This window comes from Manacus candei, unplaced genomic scaffold (assembly GCF_025592945.1).
Source record: "Manacus candei isolate 608988 ecotype Guabito, Panama unplaced genomic scaffold, ASM2559294v1 h1tg000322l, whole genome shotgun sequence".
Taxonomy (NCBI): domain Eukaryota; kingdom Metazoa; phylum Chordata; class Aves; order Passeriformes; family Pipridae; genus Manacus; species Manacus candei.
In genome coordinates this window covers 1-13,921 of record NW_026138370.1, presented here as the reverse complement: position 1 = coordinate 13,921, position 13,921 = coordinate 1, and the positions used below count along the sequence as shown (strand labels likewise).

The following is a 13,921-nucleotide window of genomic DNA, read 5'->3' as shown; positions in this document are numbered from 1 at the left end:
CCCCCTTTTCCACGTTTTTTACCCCCTTTCCATATTTTCCAACCCCCTTTTCCATGTTTCCCACCACCTTTTCCATGATTTCCAGCCCTTTTCCATATTTTCTACCCCCTTTTCCATGTTTTCTACCCCCTTTTCCATGTTTTCCAGCCCTTTTCCCTGTTTTTCAGCCCCTTTTCCATGTTCTCCACCCCTTTTCCATATTTTCAAGCCCCTTTTCCAAGTTTTCCACCCCCTTTTCCGTGTTTTCTATCCCCTTTTCCATATCCCCCAAAAAATCCCCCAAAATCAAAAAAAAAAATCCCCAAAAATCCTTCAAAAAATCCCACAAAAAACCACAAAAAAATCCCCCAAAACCCTCAAAAAATCCCCAAAAATCCCAAGGATCCTTCCCCAAAATCCTGAAGATCCTTCCCCCAAATCCTGGAGATTCCTCCTCAAAATCCCAAGGATCTCATGCCCCAAAAATCCCAAGGCTCTCCATCCCAAAAATCCCAAGGATTCATCCCCAAAATCCCAAGGATCCATCCCCCAAATCCCAGGGTTCTCCATCCCCAAAATCCCACGGGATCCTTCCCAAAATCCCAAGACTCCTTTCCCAAAATCCCAAGGATCCACCCCCCAAATCCCAAGGCTCTCCATTCCCAAAATCCCAGAGATTCCTCCCCAAAATCCCGGAAATTCCTCCTCAAAATCCAAAGGATTCCTCCCCCAAATCCCAAGGCTCTCCATTCCCAAAATCCCAAGGGATCCTTCCCAAAAATCCCAAGGCTCCATCCCCCAAATCCCACGGATCCATCCCCCAAATCCCACGGGATCCTTCCCAAAAATCCCAAGGATCTTTCCCCAAAATCCCAAGGATCCATCCCCCAAATCCCAAGGCTCTCATCCCAAAAATCCCAAGGATCCTTCCCAAAAATCCCCCAAAAAAAAGAGTCTCTTCCCTCTCCCAAACCCTCTTTATTTTCGCCGCTTCCGGGTGAAATTCCGCTCCGGAACCCTGGAATTCCGGTCTGGAATTCTGGGGGGGGTCTCCCGGAATTCCGAGGGTCTCCCAGAAGCCCCGGGGGGCCCCTGGAATTGCGGGAATTCACTTCTGGAAGTGCTGGAGGGGATAATGTTCCCCGTAGGTCTCCAGGTGCCGCTCCAGCTCTTCCCGCTGCCTCCGGAGCCGCGGCGGCATCTCCCGGTAAACGTCGGAAAACAGGAGGTGGGGAGGGGGTTTGGGCTCCTTCTCCGCCTGCTCGAAGGCTTCCAGGACCTGCAGGAATGGGGGAAAATCCCGGGATTCCCCCAATCCCAAAATCCTGGGATTTGACAAGGGGTTTGTCCCCAAAAAATCCGGGATATTCCGGCAAAATTTGCCTCAAAATCGCCCAAATTCCAAGGATTTCCCTCCCTAAAACTCCCCCCCAGTGGATTTTCAGGAGCTGCAGGAATGGGGGAAAATCCCAGGATTCCCCCAATCCCAAAATCCTGGGATTTGATAAGGGGTTTGTCCCAAAAAAATCCCAAAAATCCCAGAGATTCCAGCTTGAAATAACCCAAATTCCGAGGATTTCACTCCCTAAAATTCCCCCCCCAATGGATTTCCAGGAGCTGCAGGAATCGGGGAAAATCCCGGGATTCCCTAAATCCCCAAATCCTGGGATTTGACAAGGGGTTTGTCCCAAAAAAATCCCAAAAATCCCAGAGATTCCAGCTTGAAATAACCCAAATTCCAAGGATTTCCCTCCTTAAAACTCCCCCCAGTGGATTTTCAGGAGCTGCAGGAATGGGGGAAAATCCCGGGATTCCCCAAATCCCAAAATCCCAGGATTTGATAAGGGGTTTGTCCCCAAAAAATCCCAAAAATCCCGAAGATTCCGGCAAAATCGGCCTCAAAATCGCCCCAATCCCGAGGATTTCCCTCCCTAAAACTCCCCCCAGTGGATTTCCAGGACGTGCAGGAATGTGGGAAAAATCCCGGGATTCCCCTAATCCCAAAATCCTGGGATTTGACAAGGGGTTTGTCCCAAAAAAAATCCCAAAAAAATCCCAAAAATCCCAGAGATTCTGGCTCAAAATCGTCCAAATCCCGAGGATTTCCCTCCCCCCAAAAATCCCCCAAAAATAAAAAAAAATCCCCAAAAAATCCCCCAAAATCCCTCCAAAAAATCCCCAAAAAATCCAAAAACAATCCCCAAAAAATCAAAAAAAATCCTCAAAAAATCCCCAAAAAATCCCCAAAAATCCCCCCAAAAGTCCTCAAAAAACCCCCAAAAAATCAAAAAAAATCCCCAAAAAATCCTCAAAAAATCCCAAAAAAATCCCCAAAAAATCCAAAAAAATCCCCAAAGTTCCCCAAAAATTCCTCAAAAATTCCCCCAAAAAATCCCCCAAAAATAAAAAAAAAATCCCCAAAAAAATCAAGAAAATTCTCAAAAAAATCCAAAAAAATCCTCAAAAAATCCTCAAAAAATCCCCAAAAAATCCCCCAAAAATAAAAAATAATCCTCAAAAATCCCCAAAAAATCCCCAAAAAATCCCCCAAAAATAAAAAAAAAATCCAAAAAAAATCCCAAAAAATCCCAAAAAAATCCCCAAAAAATCCCCAAAAAATCCTCAAAAATTCCCCCCAAAAATCCCCCAAAAATAAAAAAAAATCCCCAAAAAATCCAAAAAAAATCCCAAAAAAATCAAAAAAATTCTCAAAAAAATCCAAAAAAATCCTCAAAAAATCCCCCAAAAAATCCCCAAAAAATCCCCCAAAAATCCCCAAAAGATCAAAAAAAAATCCCAAAAAAATCCCCAAAAAATCCCCAAAAAATCCCCAAAAAATCAAAAAAATTCTCAAAAAAATCCCCAAAAAAATCTCAAAAAATCCCCAAAAAATCCCCAAAAAATCAAAAAAATTCTCAAAAAAATCTCCAAAAAATCCTCAAAAAATCCTCAAAAAATCCCCAAAAAATCCCAAAAAATCCCCAAAATTCCCCAAAAATTCCTCAAAAAATCCCCAAAAAATCCTCAAAAAATCCTCAAAAAATCCCCAAAAAATCCCAAAAAATAAAAAAAAAATCTCCCAAAAAATCAAAAAAATTCTCAAAAAAATCCCCAAAAAATCCTCAAAAAATCCCCAAAAAATCCCAAAAAATAAAAAAAAAATCCCCAAAAAATCCCAAAAAAATCCCCCAAAAAATCAAAAAATAATCCCCCAAAAAATCAAAAAAATTCTCAAAAAAATCAAAAAAAATCCTCAAAAAGTCCCCAAAAAATCTCAAAAAATCCCCAAAAATCCCCAAAAAAATCTCAAAAAATCCCCCAAAAATACTCCAAAAATCCCAAAAAAATCCAAAAAAAATTAAAAAAAAATCAAAAAAAATCCAAAAAAAATCCCCAAAAAATCCCCAAAAAATCCCCCCAAAAATCCCAATTTTTTCTTTACCATTTTCCTGGAGCTCTTCCTCCAGCCCTTCTCCTGCTGCTCGTCCCACCAGCCCCTGTGGGCCATGTAGTGCCGGAGCCGGGAGATGGGATGGTCCTGCTTGTCCCAATAATTCACCTCGTCCACCGAGCGATAGGCAGAGCTGTCGTCGCTCGTGCTGTGGTGCCCAATCCTGGGAAAAGGGAATTCCCGGGATTTTGGGGGGTGGGGAAGCTTCTGGAACCCCCAGGGGGTCTGGGGGGAGGAGCTGGGGGAGTTTGGGAGGGATTCTGGGGGTTTTGGGGAGGGATTTGGGGGATTTTTGGGAACAGGTTCCTGGGATTTTTGGAGATGGGTTCTTGGGATTTTGGGAATGGATTCCTGGGATTTTTGGGGAGGAAACTGTGGGATTTTTGGGAATGGGTTCCTGAGATTTTTGGGGAGGGATTCTTGGGGAGGGATCAGTGGGATATTGGGAATGGATTCCTGGGATTTTGGGAAGGGATTCTTGGGGAGGAAACTGTGGGATTTTGGGAATAGATTCCTGGGATTTTTGGGAATGGATTCTTGGGATTTTGGGAATGGATTCTTGGGATTTTTGGGGAGGGATTCCTGGGATTTTTGGGAATGGATTCCTGGGATTTTTGGGGAGGAAACTGTGGGATTTTTGGGAATGGGTTCCTGGGATTTTTGGGGAGGAAACTGTGGGATTTTTGGGAATGGGTTCCTGGGATTTTTGGGGAGGTATCGGTGGGATTTTGGGAATGGGTTCCTGGGATTTTGGGAATGGATTCCTGGGATTTTTGGGGTTGGATTCCTGGGATTTTGGGGATAGATTCCTGGGATTTTTGGGGATGAATTCCGGGGATTTTGGGGCACCATCTCTGGGATTTTTGGGGCCGGAGATCCCTGGGATTTAGGAGAGGAACTCTGAGGATTTGGAGACAGGAGATCCCTGGGATTTCGGGGGTGGGTTCTTGGGATCTTGGGGCAGGAGATCCCTGGGATTTTGGGAATAGATTCCTGGGATTTGGGGGGCTGGATTCCCAGGATTTTGGGGATGAATTCCAGGGAATCTGGGGCTGAGACCCCCCAGACCTACAGAGACGACTCCCCGACACTCCAAGGGGAAAGGTGGGGTTTTGGGGGGAATGGGGGGAAAAAGCTGGGGTTTTTTTGGGAACTGGGGGGGTCCAGCATTCCCAGTGGGCATTCCCAACCCCGGAATTCCCGGGATTGCCTCACCTGTAGGTCATGGCCTCGATGAGGAAGGGCTGGTTCTCGGCCACCGCCCGGCGCCGGGCCTCGCGCGTGGCGTTGAACACGGCGAACACGTCGTTGCCGTCCACCCGGATGGAGAGCAGCCCGTAGCCAGGGCCCCTGGCAGCTGGAGCACATCCCAAAAAAACCCAGGGATCGTGCCCCAAAATCCCAGGAACCCAGCCCCAAAATCCCAGGAACCCAGTCCCAAAAACTCGGGACCCAACAGGTCATTCCTGTCGTTCCCGACCACCCAGACCGAGAGGAATCTCCTGTCTCCAAATCCTCAGAGTTCCTCTCCTAAATCCCAAGGGTTTCCCTTCCCAAAATTCTAGGGTTTACTCCCTGAAATCCCAGGAATCCTGGCCCAAAATCCCAGGGATCTCCTGCCCCAAAATCCCAGGAACTCAGCCCCAAAATCCCAGGAACTCAACCCCAAAAACTCGGGACCCAACAGGTCGTTCCCGACCGCTTGGATGGAGAGGAATCCTCAGAGCTCCTCTCCTAAATCCCAAGGGTTTCCCTTCCCAAAATTCTAGGGTTCACTCCCTGAAATCCCAGGAATCTTGACCCAAAATCCCAGGAACCCAGCCCCAAAATCCCAGGAATCCAGTCCCCCAAAAACCTGGGACCCAACAGGTCGTTGCCGTCCACCCGGATGGAGAGCAGCCCGTAGCCAGGGCCCCTGGCAGCTGGAGCACATCCCAAAAAAACCCAGGGATCGTGCCCCAAAATCCCAGGCACTCAGCCCCAAAATCCCAGGAACCCAGTCCCAAAATCCCAGGAATCCTGACCCAAAATCCCAGGAATCCAGTCCCCCAAAAACCTGGGACCCAACAGGTCGTTGCCGTCCACCCGGATGGAGAGCAGCCCGTAGCCAGGGCCCCTGGCAGCTGGAGCACATCCCAAAAAAACCCAGGGATCGTGCCCCAAAATCCCAGGAACTCAGCCCCAAAATCCCAGGAACCCAGTCCCAAAATTCCAGGAAGCTCCTGCCCCCAAATCCCAAAGATTTCCCTCCCTGAAGTCCCAAACTGCCAAGGATCCACCCTCAAACCCCCATGATTCCTCTACCCCCAAAAGCCCAGGAATTCAGCCCCAAAAGCCCAGGAATTCAGCACCAAAATCCCAGGAATTCAGCACCAAAATCCCAGGAATTCAGCCCCAAAATCCCAGGAATCCATCCCCAAAATCCCAGGGATCTCCTGTTTCCAAATCCTCAGAGTTCCTCTCCCAAATCCCAGGGATCTCCGACCCCAAAATCCCAGGAATTCATCCCCAAACTCCCAGTTCTCCTTCCCCAAAATCCCAGGGTTTCTTCCCCAAAATCCCAAGGTTTCTCAGCCCCAACTTCCCAGGAATCTCCTGCCCCAAACTCCCAGCTCTCCTTCCCCAAAATCCCAGGGTTTCTTTACTCCAAACTCCCAGGTCTCCTTCTCCAAACTCCCAGGGTTTCTTCCCCAAACTCTCAGGGTTTCTTTACCCCAAACTCCCAGGTCTCCTTCTCCAAAATCCCAGGGTTTCTTTACCCCAAATTCCCAGGTCTCCTTCCCCTAATTCCCAGGGTTTCTTCCCCAAAATCCCAAGGTTTCTCAGCCCCAACTTCCCAGGAATCTCCTGCCCCAAATTCTCAGGTCTCCTTCCCCAAAATCCCAGGGTTTCTTTACCCCAAACTCCCAGCTCTCCTTCCCCAAACTCCCAGCTCTCCTTCCCAAAAATCCCAGGAATCTCCTGCCCCAAAAACCCCAGGAATTCATCCCCAAAACCCCCACGATTCCTCTCCGACCCGCAGAATCTCCCCCCTGAAAAACCCCTTTATCCACCTCCAACCCCCCCCAAACCCCATCCCACCCCCTCCCACCTTCTCCCACCCCTTTCCCGCGGCATTCCCGGTTTTTTTTCCCACCTATCCCGTCCCCCCGGTACTGCTCGGCGGTGGGGGTGGAGATGGCGTAGCCGTTGTTGCGGCAGAAGAACACCAGGGGCCCCTTCCCCAAAATCCCAGGGCTTCTTCCCCTAATTCCTGAGGTTTCTTAGCCCCAAACTCCCAAGTCTCCTTCCTCAAAATCCCAGGGCTCCTTCCCCAAACTCTCGAGGTTTCTCAGCCCCAAACTCCCAGCTCTTCTTCCCCAAAATCCCAGGGTTTCTTTACCCCAAAATCCCAGGGTTTCCTTACCCCAAACTCCCAGGGCTCCTTCCCCAAATTCCCAGGGTTTCTTTACTCCAAATTCCCAGGGCTCCTTCCCCAAAATCCCAGGGTTTCTTCCCCTAATTCCCAGGGTTTCTTTACCCCAAACTCCCAGCTCTCCTTCCCCAGAATCCCAGGGCTTCTTCCCCTAATTCCTGAGGTTTCTCAGCCCCAACTTCCCAGGAATCTCCTGCCCCAAAACCCCAGGAATCTCCCTCCCCAAACTCACCTTTTCCCACCTCCAAACTCCCCATGCCACCCCTCCAACTCCCCCCAAATCCCATCCCACCCCCCCCAAACCCCATCCCACCCCCTCCCACTTTCTCCCACCCCTTTCCCGCGGCATTCCCGGTTTTTTTTTCCCACCTATCCCGTCCCCCCGGTACTGCTCGGCGGTGGGGGTGGAGATGGCGTAGCCGTTGTTGCGGCAGAAGAACACGATGGGGCACTCGAGGGTGGCGGCGAAGTTGAACCCGGCGTGCGCGTCCCCCTCGCTCGCCGCCCCCTCCCCAAAATAACACACCACGGCCCGGCTCGCGTCGGCGCGTTTGATGGCGTAGGCGGCTCCCACCGCTGCTTCCCGGGGGAAAAAAGACGGAAAAACAGGGAATTATCCACTTGGGAATGGGCGGGGAAGGGCGAGGGAGGAGGGAGGGGAGAGGGGAGGGAGAGGGGAGGGGAGGGAGGGAGGGTTTGGGAGGGTCTGGGGGGGTCTTGGGGCTTGTGGAGGGGCAGGGAGAGGGGGTGGTGGGTCCCTGTGGGTGATCCCGGGAAAAGGAGAGTCCATGGAAAAGGGGAAATCCATGGGAAAAGGGCTCAGGGAGTTTGGGATGGGGCGGGTGGAAGGGGGGATTTGGGGGGAGTTTGGGGGTCCTGGGAATTCAGGACACGGATCAGGGACACAGGACATGGATCAGGGAATGCAGGACATGGATCAGGGACACAGGACATGGACACAGGACACGGATCAGGGACACAGGACATGGATCAGGGACACAGGACGTGGATCAGGGAATTCAGGACATGGATCAGGGACACAGGACATGGACACAGGACACGGATCAGGGACACAGGACACGGATCAGGGAATTCAGGACATCCTGGAGGTGTCACCTTGCGGGATCTGGGTGGCCAGGGGGGACGAGATGGTGACAAGGACACGGATCAGGGACACAGGACACGGATCAGGGACACAGGACATGGATCAGGGACACAGGACATGGACACAGGACATGGATCAGGGACACAGGACACGGATCAGGGACACAGGACAGGGATCAGGGACACAGGACATGGATCAGGGACATCCTGGAGGTGTCACCTTGTGGGATCTGGGTGGCCAGGGGGGACGAGATGGTGACAAGGACACGGATCAGGGACACAGGACATGGACACAGGACACGGATCAGGGACACAGGACACGGATCAGGGAATTCAGGGACATCCTGGAGGTGTCACCTTGTGGGATCTGGGTGGCCAGAGGGGACGAGATGGTGACGAGGACACGGATCAGGGACACAGGACACGGATCAGGGACACAGGACACGGATCAGGGACACAGGACATGGACACAGGACACGGATCAGGGACACAGGACACGGATCAGGGAATTCAGGGACATCCTGGAGGTGTCACCTTGCGGGATCTGGGTGGCCAGGGGGGACGAGATGGTGACGAAGTGCCGCTCCCGGCAGCCGTAGTGCACCGGCATCTGCCGCCCTTTGCCGGGGTCGTTGACGTTCCCGTAGCACTGGGCCATGAACAGCTCCAGGGGGTACCCCCGGTACAGCAGCACACCTGGGGGGACAGCAGGGTCACCTGGGACACACCTGGGACACACCTGTGTCACCTGTGTCACCTGTGTCCCATCCCACCCCATCCCGGGGTCATTGATGTTCCCGTAGCACTGGGCCATGAACAGCTCCAGGGGGTACCCCCGGTACAGCAGCACACCTGGGGGGACAGCAGGGTCACCTGGGACACACCTGGGACACCTGGGACACACCTGGGATACACCTGGGACACCTGGGACACACCTGGGACACACCTGTGTCACCTGTGTCCCATCCCACCCTACCCCGGGGTCGTTGACGTTCCCGTAGCACTGGGCCATGAACAGCTCCAGGGGGTACCCCCGGTACAGCAGCACACCTGGGGGGGACAGCAGGGTCACCTGGGACACACCTGGGACACCTGGGACACACCTGGGACACACCTGTGTCACCTGGGACACACCTGGGACACATCTGAGATACACCTGTGTCACCTGGGACACACCTGGGACACACCTGGGACACACCTGTGTCACCTGTGTCCCATCCCACCCCTTCCCAGGAGCACCAGGAGCAGCTCCGGGGCTTGAAACCCACCTGGATCCCAAATCTGGGGGTGACACCCCCCAAAATCCCCCTCCCCTGTGCCCACCTGTGCCCACCTGTGCCCACCAGAGCCTCACCTGTGCCCCACCCCTTCCCAGCATCACTGGCATTCCCAGAGCACCAGGAACATCTCCAGGGCTTGAAACCCACCTGGATCCCAAATTTGGGAGTGATACCCCCCAAAATCCCCCTCCCCTGTGCCCACCTGTGCCCACCTGTGCCCACCTGAGGCTCACCTGCCTCCCGGTACTGGCCGAAGACGAGGTCGGAGGGCTCGAGGGCGGCGGCGCTGCCCACGTGGGTGCCCTCCTCGCCGTAGTTGGTCATGTAGAAGGAGATGCGGCCCTGGGAAAGCGGCAACGGGGCAGGTGAGGGTGCCCAGGTGAGGGGGGTGCCCAGGTGAGGGTGCCCAGGTGAGGGGGGTGCCCAGGTGAGGGGGTGCCCAGGTGAGGGTGGTACCCAGGTGAGGGGGGTGCCCAGGTGAGGGGGTGCCCAGGTGAGGGTGTCCAGGTGAGGGGGTGCCCAGGTGAGGGTGCCCAGGTGAGCGTGCCCAGGTGAGGGTGGTGCCCAAGTGAGGGCGCCCAGGTGAGGGTGCCCAGGTGAGGGGGTGCCCAGGTGAGGGTGTGCCCAGGTGAGGGTGGTGCCCAGGTGAGGGTGAGTGCCCAGGTGAGGGGGGTACCCAGGTGAGGGTGTGCCCAGGTGAGTGTGCCCAGGTGAGGGGGTGCCCAGGTGAGGGTGTGCCCAGGTGAGGGTGCCCAGGTGAGCGCGCCCAGGTGAGGGGGGTGACCAGGTGAGGGTGCCCAGGTGAGTGTGCCCAGGTGAGGGGATGCCCAGGTGAGGGGGTGCCCAGGTGAGGGGGTGCCCAGGTGAGCATGCCCAGGTGAGGGGGTGCCCAGGTGAGGCCGTACCTGGCGCTGGGACTCGTAGAGGATCCGGTCCATTGTGTTCAGCAGCGTCATCGTCTTGTAGAGTTTCAGCACCTGCTCCTGGGGCAGCTGCGGGGGCACGGGGGGGTCACCTGGGCAGGTGGCACCTGGCCAAGGTGGCACCTGGCCCTGTCTCACCTGTCTGAGGTGGCACCTGTTCCCTGTCTCACCTGGGCGGGTGGCACCTGAGGTGGCACCTGTCCCCTGCCTCACCTGTCTGAGATGTTACCAGTTCCCTGTCTCACCTGGGCAGGTGGCACCTGCCCGAGGTGTCACCTGTCTGAGGTGGCACCTGGCCCTGTCTCACCTGGGTGGGTGGCACCTGGCCAAGGTGGCACCTGGTCCACTGCTCACCTGGGTGGGTGGCACCTGTCCAAGGTGGCACCTGGCCCTGTCTCACCTGTCTAAGGTGGCACCTGTCCCCTGTCTCACCTGTCTGAGGTGGCACCTGTTCCCTGTCGCACCTGGGCAGGTGGCACCTGTCTGAGGTGGCACCTGGCTCCTGTCTCACCTGTCCCTGTCTCACCTATCCCAGGTGTGTCCCCAGGTGTGTCCCCTGTCCCCAGGTGTGCCCCAGGTGTGCCCCAGGTGTGCCCCCCTCACCTGGGGGTCCTCGCTGGGCCGCAGGACGTGGCCCTGCCGGTCCCTGTCCCACCTGTCCCAGGTGTGTCCCCTGCCCCAGGTGTGTCCCCAGGTGTGCCCCAGGTGTGCCCCAGGTGTGTCCCCCCTCACCTGGGGGTCCTTGCTGGGCCGCAGGACGTGGCCCACCTGTCCCAGGTGTGCCCCCAGGTGTGTCCCCTGTCCCCAGGTGTGTCCCCAGGTGTGCCCCAGGTGTGTTCCCTGTCCCCAGGTGTGCCCCAGGTGTGCCCCAGGTGTCCCCCCTCACCTGGGGGTCCTCGCTGGGCCGCAGGACATGGCCCTGCCGGTCCCTGTCCCACCTGTCCCAGGTGTGTCCCCAGGTGTGTCCCCTGTCCCCAGGTGTGTCCCAGGTGTGTCCCAGGTGTGTCCCCCCTCACCTGGGGGTCCTCGCTGGGCCGCAGGACGTGGCCCTGCCGGTCCCTGTCCCACCTGTCCCAGGTGTGCCCCCAGGTGTGTCCCCTGTCCCCAGGTGTGTCCCCAGGTGTGCCCCAGGTGTGTTCCCTGTCCCAGGTGTGTCCCAGGTGTGCCCCAGGTGTCCCCCCTCACCTGGGGGTCCTCGCTGGGCCGCAGGACGTGGCCCTGCCGGTCCCTGTCCCACCTGTCCCAGGTGTGTCCCCAGGTGTGTCCCCTGTCCCCAGGTGTGTCCCAGGTGTGTCCCAGGTGTGTCCCCCCTCACCTGGGGGTCCTTGCTGGGCCGCAGGACGTGGCCCACCTGTCCCAGGTGTGCCCCCAGGTGTGTCCCCTGTCCCCAGGTGTGTCCCCAGGTGTGCCCCAGGTGTGTTCCCTGTCCCAGGTGTGCCCCAGGTGTGCCCCAGGTGTCCCCCCTCACCTGGGGGTCCTCGCTGGGCCGCAGGACGTGGCCCTGCCGGTCCCTGTCCCACCTGTCCCAGGTGTGTCCCCAGGTGTGTCCCCTGTCCCCAGGTGTGTCCCAGGTGTGTCCCAGGTGTGTCCCCCCTCACCTGGGGGTCCTCGCTGGGCCGCAGGACGTGGCCCTGCCGGTCCATGACGCGGTAGACGGGAATTCCCGCCAGGACGTTGGGCTGGATGAACTCCAGGTGATCCACGAACTCCGCCGAGGCCCCCGGGAACTGGGGCTTCTCCTCGGGGGACCCCAGCTCCTGAGGGGAGAACAACCCCAAAACACCCAAAAATGGACCCCAAATACCCCAAAACACCCAAAAAATACCCAAAACCAGCCCAAAATACCCCAAAAACACCCCAAAAATACCCAAAACGGCCCAAAACCAGCCCCAAAAGGGCCTCCCAGGTGCTCCGGGAACTCCAAGAGGCCCCCGGGAACTGGGGCTTCTCCTCGGGGGACCCCAACTCCTGAGGAGAAAACAACCCCAAAACACCCAAAAATGGACCCCAAATACCCCAAAACACCCAAAAAATAGACCCAAAATACCCCAAAACACCCAAAAAATACCCAAAAGGGCCCAAAACCAGCCCAAAAAGGGCCTCCCAGGTGATCCATGAACTCCACCGAGGCCCCCGGGAATTGGGACTTCTCCTCGGGGGACCCCAGTTCCTGAGGGGAAAACAACCCCAAAACACCCAAAAATAGACCCCAAATACCCCAAAACACCCAAAAATAGACCCAAAATACCCAAAACGTCCCAAAACCAGCCCAAAAAGGGCCTCCCAGGTGCTCTGGGAATTCCAAGAGGCCCCTGGGAATTGGGGCTTCTCCTCCGGGGACCCCAATTCCTGAGGGGAAAACAACCCTAAAACACCCAAATACACCCAAAATACCTCAAAAATACCCCAAAACCCACCCAAAACACCCCAAAACCAGCCCAAAAAGGGCCTCCCAGGTGCTCTGGGAATTCCAGGGACCCCAATTCCTGAGGGGATCGGGACAAGGGGGTGGCACCAAGTGGCCCCAAATCCCCCCCCCCCAAAAAAAACCCAAACCCTCCCAAAAAAGGGTCCGACTGGGACACGGGGACACCGGGACAGAGGGACACAGGGACAGGGGGACACAGGGACAGGGGGACATCGGGATGGGATGGGATGGGATGGGATGGGATGGGATGGGATGGGATGGGATGGGGGGACATGGAGACACTAGGATGGGACAGAGGGACACAGGGACAGGGGGACACCAGGATGGGACAGGGGGACACCGGGACAGAGGGACATCGGGATGGGGGGACACAGGGACACTGGGATGAGACAGGGGGACACAGGGACAGAGGGACACAGGGATGGGACAGGGGGACACAGGGACAGGGAGACACAGGATGGGGGGACACGGGAACACCGGGATGGGACAGGGGGACACAGGGACAGGGGGACACAGGGACAGGGGGGACAGGACACCCATGTCACCCCCGGGCCCACCCTCCCGTGTCCCCCAATGTCCCCCTCATGTCCCCCTCATGTCCCCCTCATGTCCCCCTCATGTCCCCCAGTCTCCCTCCGTGTCACTCGCTGTCCCCAAATGCCGTCCCCCCCCCGTGTCACTCAGTGTCCCCAAACGTCCCCCCCGTGTCACTCAGTGTCCCCAAGTGTCCCCCCCCCGTGTCACTCAGTGTCCCCAAACGTCCCCAGGTGTCCCCCGGGGTCACTCACGGCGGTCCCGAGGAGCCTCCTCGGCACCAGCCCCGGGAGGCGCCGCCATCGCAGCGCCCGCAGCGCCGCCATCTTGAAAGGGGGCGCGGCCCGCCGCGAGGGGCGGGCGCTGATTGGCCGAGAGGGACCCGCCCGGCGAGCGCCGATTGGCTGGAAAGGGGGCGGTGGGGGAAAGGAGGGAGGTGATTGGCTGGAGGGGTCGGACACGCCCACGGGGCGACCATATATGGGAGGGCGGGGGTTGCTATGGCAACTGAGTGACCATATGTGGCCAGGCTGATGTGGCCACGCCCACCGAGTGACCATCTATGGGAATTGGAAGTGACCACGCCCACCGAGTGACCATATATGGGAATTGGAGGTGACCACGCCCACCGAGTGACCATCTATGGGAAATGGAAGTGACCACGCCCACCGAGTGACCATCTATGGGAATTGGAGGTGACCACGCCCACCGAGTGACCATCTATGGGAATTGGAGGTGACCACGCCCACCGAGTGACCATCTATGGGAATTGGAGGTGACCACGCCCACCGAGTGACCATATATGGG

General features: G+C 56.3%; 1 protein-coding gene across 6 annotated transcripts; it reads right to left on the bottom strand.

Moving 5' to 3' along the window:
• Positions 1-937: 937 nt before the first annotated feature.
• BCKDHA (branched chain keto acid dehydrogenase E1 subunit alpha) lies at positions 938-13,485 on the bottom strand. 6 transcript variants are annotated; one of them, XM_051775645.1, is made up of 9 exons: positions 13,369-13,485; positions 11,751-11,909; positions 10,135-10,221; positions 9,463-9,571; positions 8,484-8,645; positions 7,215-7,421; positions 4,646-4,787; positions 3,422-3,593; positions 938-1,258 (listed from the first exon to the last, which is right to left on the bottom strand). In XM_051775645.1, the coding sequence occupies exons 1-9, from the start codon at positions 13,438-13,440 to the stop codon at positions 1,088-1,090; spliced, it is 1,281 nt and encodes a 426-aa protein (XP_051631605.1). In that variant the 5' UTR covers positions 13,441-13,485; the 3' UTR covers positions 938-1,087. The 6 variants fall into 6 exon arrangements, with proteins under 6 accessions (XP_051631605.1, XP_051631609.1, XP_051631608.1 ...); XM_051775649.1 differs by lacking the exons at positions 11,751-11,909; positions 13,369-13,485 and adding an exon at positions 11,621-11,657; XM_051775648.1 differs by lacking the exons at positions 11,751-11,909; positions 13,369-13,485 and adding an exon at positions 11,338-11,374.
• Positions 13,486-13,921: the final 436 nt, after the last annotated feature.